The sequence below is a fragment of the Ictalurus furcatus genome, chromosome 29 (genome assembly GCF_023375685.1).
Source record: "Ictalurus furcatus strain D&B chromosome 29, Billie_1.0, whole genome shotgun sequence".
Lineage (NCBI taxonomy): Eukaryota > Metazoa > Chordata > Actinopteri > Siluriformes > Ictaluridae > Ictalurus > Ictalurus furcatus.
In genome coordinates this window covers 13,588,099-13,593,098 of record NC_071283.1, presented here as the reverse complement: position 1 = coordinate 13,593,098, position 5,000 = coordinate 13,588,099, and the positions used below count along the sequence as shown (strand labels likewise).

The window sequence follows — 5,000 nt, the reverse complement described above, 5'->3', positions numbered from 1 at the left end:
GTCTTAGCTGTTCTAGAAGGTTCCAACATTCCAATACAGCTCTCAGAGTTCTAAAATTCTAAACGCTACATTCTAGAACCCTGAAGGTGACACTGTAATGACTGGAACATTCTAGAACAGCTGGAACTCACACTATGTAGCGCACACTACAGCAACATCAACACTGTCTGCTTTAAGGTGTGCTGTATATAGTACGAGTCTTAGCTGTTCTAGAATGTTCCAACATTCCAATATAGCTCTCAGAGTTCTAAAATTCTAAACGCTACATCCTAGATCCCTGAAGGTGACACTGTAATGACCGGAACATTCTAGAACAGCTGACACTCATACTATGTACTGCGAATTATGCTCGACTGTGTGCTACACAATGAGTCTCAATGTCTCTACCGGTTCTAGAAGGTTCCATCGCTAAAATTTCAACTGTAGCGCGCTAAAATTCTAAACTCTGCATTCTAGAACCCTGAAGGTGGACGCAGTAATGACTGGAACATTCTAGAACAGCTGAGACAAACATTGTAAGCTAAATGTGTGTCTAAAACAGATAGGAACATAAGTATATAAAAATATAGCACATTGTTTGTATGGATCTTTGTTCGCGAATACTCGCGACTCTCCACGTGGTGCAGGACGTCACCGTGTCCAAGATGGCCGCCTAATAGACAGACTCATCCACGAGGACTGTGCTATTAACACAGGACACACTAGCAAACACTATTAAAAAGGACACACTAGCAAACAGTGACAGATTTACTTCCTGAAAGAACAACTGAGAGGGTTGACAACGCCCTGTCCATAACCACACCCATAACCACACCCACAGAAACATCAGAGGCATTCACTCACACTGGAACGCTCACTGCTTCCCCTCAAAGTCATTTACCTTAAACCCTCAACATTACAGCTGTATTGATATCAAGTCTAAAAATAAAATCGAACATGGGGTCAAACGCTACTCAATTCTGAGATTCACTTCCTGCTTGAAGTTTTGCCCTCTGTCTTTTCTTCTCTTCCAGTAATCTCTCAGCGAGAGCGGGATAGTGTTACCGACCCCTACTCGGCAAATCAAGCTTCTCGCACGACACCAACATCTGGATTAGCGCTGCTCACACCGACAGACATTCAATACTCGGACGTAACGAGCGTCTGATAAACGCCAGATCCAATATTCCGCTCTTCAGTATCTGCTTACGGTTTCCTGTTTTGATAAGGACGCTTTAAAGCATCGCGATCGCATTTTAATGCGCTATAAAGTGTAACACTGACTTTATAAATATTTCTGATTCAATTATCACGGTTCACCATCTTCACTTTCAACTCGGAGACAGCCTGACGTTCATTAGCATTTACACCGCTTCGTTTCGTCCACTCATTAGCATGAATTAGCATCGCTGGCACTGATATCACAAGCCTCTCTTGAAGTCTCACAGGGAGATCTAAGGGCCCTGAAACTGATGATGACTCCTTTCATCCCGGTGAGATTCCGGAGAACTCTCAGCAGCGCAGACGCACACTTCCTCTCCAAAGGGGGAAAAAAAAAAAAGTGTCAAATATCTATTCGTATCAGCATCACATGCTACAAAGGACCCAAGCTCGTCGGTAACGGACGTACTGACACGACCTCAGAGGTGGTGACCTCAGGGTCATCGTGACCTCAGGGTCACCTTTTCGAAGGTCTTTCGGCGAGGCATTGATTCAATTTCGATCCGAGCGTGCGAGACTCGAGCGCCGTGAGCAAGAACGGCAGCAGATAATGAAAAGGTGAGGAACGTAGTTAAGGGGCGGATAAGAACACGAGGTAACGTCGTTAACGACGTGAAGATTTCATTATAATAATATCCGTCTTCACCGATAAGGACGATATCAGACTTCTAATTCTCTGTTTGCAAGTAGAAACCGGTACAGATTAGATTTAACACGTCGAGATCGAGTGTTTATGCGCCCTAGGTAACCAGGTGTCGTGTTATATCTATTACTACCTGTCCTACGCAATCAGACGAATATTTGATCGTTATTTTATTTACAGGAAATTAAGACAGTCGTCTTCCTTCGTTTTCAGGTTAAAAGTTGGACATTCTCTGTCCTCACTGGACAGCTAGAGATTACGGATCAGACTAGTTACCGAGTGAAGATCAAATATTTTAAATGCCCCAGATAACAAGGTGGTGGAGATTTAATGACAATATACTAACTAATTAAATACACCAACGTTCATTTAATTACCTTCTTGTATTTACACGAAATGCACAAGCAAGAATCAGGCAGTTCAAAGTGGGGACAGCTCCAGATTGGATTGGAAAACATGAGGATGAAAGTCTGATCTGATACGAAACAGGTTAAGATTAGACATTTACCGGTCCTCACTTTACATGTTAAGATTAGACAGTCACCTGTCCTCTCTTTACATGTTAAGATTAGACATTTACCTGTCCTCACTTTACATGTTAGGATTAGACAGTCACCTGTCCTCTCTTTACAGGTTAAGATTAGACATTTACCTGTCCTCTCTTTACAGGTTATGATTAGACATTTACCTGTCTTCTCTTTACAGGTTAAGATTAGACATTTACCTGTCCTCTCTTTACAGGTTATGATTAGACAGTCACCTGTCCTCTTTTTACATGTTAGGATTAGACAGTCACCTGTACTCACTTTACATGTTAGGATTATACAGTCACCTGTCCACTCTTTACAGGTTAGGATTAGACAGTCACCTGTCCTCTCTTTACATGTTAAGATTAGACATTTACCTTTCCTCACTTTACAGGTTAGGATTAGACAGTCACCTGTCCACTCTTTACAGGTTAGGATTAGACAGTCACCTGTCCTCTCTTTACATGTTAAGATTAGACATTTACCTTTCCTCACTTTACAGGTTAGGATTAGACAGTCACCTGTCCACTCTTTACAGGTTAGGATTAGACAGTCACCTGTCCTCTCTTTACATGTTAAGATTAGACATTTACCTTTCCTCACTTTACAGGTTAGGATTAGACAGTCACCTGTCCACTCTTTACAGGTTAGGATTAGACAGTCACCTGTCCTCTCTTTACATGTTAAGATTAGACAGTCACCTGTCCACGCTTTACAGGTTAGGATTAGACAGTCACCTGTCCTCTCTTTACAGGTTAGGATTAGACATTTACCTGTCCTTTCTTTACATGTTAAGATTAGATGGTTACCTACCCTCATTTAAAGATGAGAATTAGATGTAGATTAGACAATTTTCTGTCTTTAATTACTGATGAAAACAAGATTCAGGCATTGAATTATTTACCTTCCCTCGTTGACGAGCTCGATGAAGGCTAAACCTGCATTCTTCTGGATGGAGTTCTGCCATTCCTGTAAACAGAAACAGAACATGATTACACACCCGTGTTTATACACACACACACACACACACACACACGCGCGCGCTCAGGAATGGGCGCATGAGTAGCAGATAATTAGAATATGAGCTAACACCGTTAGAAGCTAGCTGAAAGATTAATACTAGATTACAGCGAACACAAACGTTAGGAACTAATACATAAAAATAAACAGAGAACAGATCAGACAGATCTGAACTCTGCCTCTCTCTGTCTCACTGCTCTACGACACATCGCCATCGTTCCGTATGTTCTTTAATTAAAGAGAGACACACTCCCATCCTGATCAAGCCCATTTTACTGATCTCTCCGCACTTTACCGGATTATGAACATTTGTTCTGCAGAAGCGTGATACGGTTTTATAGCATCCTGACCCGATCAGACGATACACGCTGCCATTTACGACCTCTGAACTCTGACCGCGACCTTTCAACCCAGGCCACTACACCAGGAGAGGAGAGGAAATCACGATCGATTTTTAAGGATGAAACATTTTCCTGTTTTATCTTCAACGGCTACGGGCAGAGGGAAAGAAACAATCAAAAAGAAAAGAGAGGAACAATAAAGAAGGCTATTCTTCTTCCAGAATATAAGAGAAGACAAACGGGAGAGAAGAAAAATAAAAGAACAGATAAAAAAAAAAGAAGGAAAAAAAAAAAGAAAAAGAAATCGTAGGGATTATGGCCAGGAAAGAAAGAAGAATAGGAATATATGGATGGAGGGATGTTAATAGAAGGATGGAGAGATAAATAGCTGGAGGGATGTTAATAGACGGATGGAGAAATATATAGATGGAGAGATGTTAATAGCGGGATGGAGAGAAAAAGGGATGGAGGGATGTTAATAGAAGGATGGAGAGATAAATGGATGAAGGGATGTTAATAGAGGGATGAAGAGAAAAAGGGATGGAGGGATGTTAATAGAAGGATGGAGAGATAAATGGATGAAGGGATGTTAATAGAGGGATGAAGAGATAAATAGATGGAGGGATGTTAATAGCGGGATGGAGAGATAAATGGATGGAGGGATGTTAATAGCGGGATGGAGAGATAAATGGATGGAGGGATGTTAATAGCGGGATGGAGAGATAAATGGATGGAGGGATGTTAATAGCGGGATGGAGAGATAAATGGATGGAGGGATGTTAATAGAAGGATGAGAGATAAATAGATGGAGGGATGTTAATAGCGGGATGGAGAGATAAATAGATGGAGGGATGTTAATAGTGGGATGGAGAGATAAATAGATGGAGGGATGTTAATAGTGGGATGGAGAGATAAATAGATGGAGGGATGTTAATAGCGGGATGGAGAGATAAATAGATGGAGGGATGTTAATAGCGGGATGGAGAGATAAATGGATGGAGGGATGTTAATAGCGGGATGGAGAGATAAATGGATGGAGGGATGTTAATAGCGGGATGGAGAGATAAATAGATGGAGGGATGTTAATAGCGGGATGGAGAGATAAATGGATGGAGGGATGTTAATAGCGGGATGGAGAGATAAATGGATGGAGGGATGTTAATAGCGGGATGGAGAGATAAATAGATGGAGGGATGTTAATAGCGGGATGGAGAGATAAATGGATGGAGGGATGTTAATAGCGGGATGGAGAGATAAATAGCTGGAGGG

The 5,000-nt window shown here is 41.7% G+C and overlaps 1 protein-coding gene across 4 annotated transcripts in view; it reads right to left on the bottom strand.

The window, feature by feature from the left end:
• Window positions 1-5,000, bottom strand: part of lrba (LPS responsive beige-like anchor protein) — a 221,912-nt gene that overhangs the window by 138,152 nt on the left and 78,760 nt on the right. For all 4 annotated transcript variants that reach the window (XM_053619041.1, XM_053619044.1, XM_053619042.1 and 1 more), the window contains one exon: window positions 3,275-3,339. In XM_053619041.1, coding sequence (XP_053475016.1) covers window positions 3,275-3,339 — 65 coding nt within the window. The remainder of the gene's footprint in view (window positions 1-3,274; window positions 3,340-5,000) is intronic.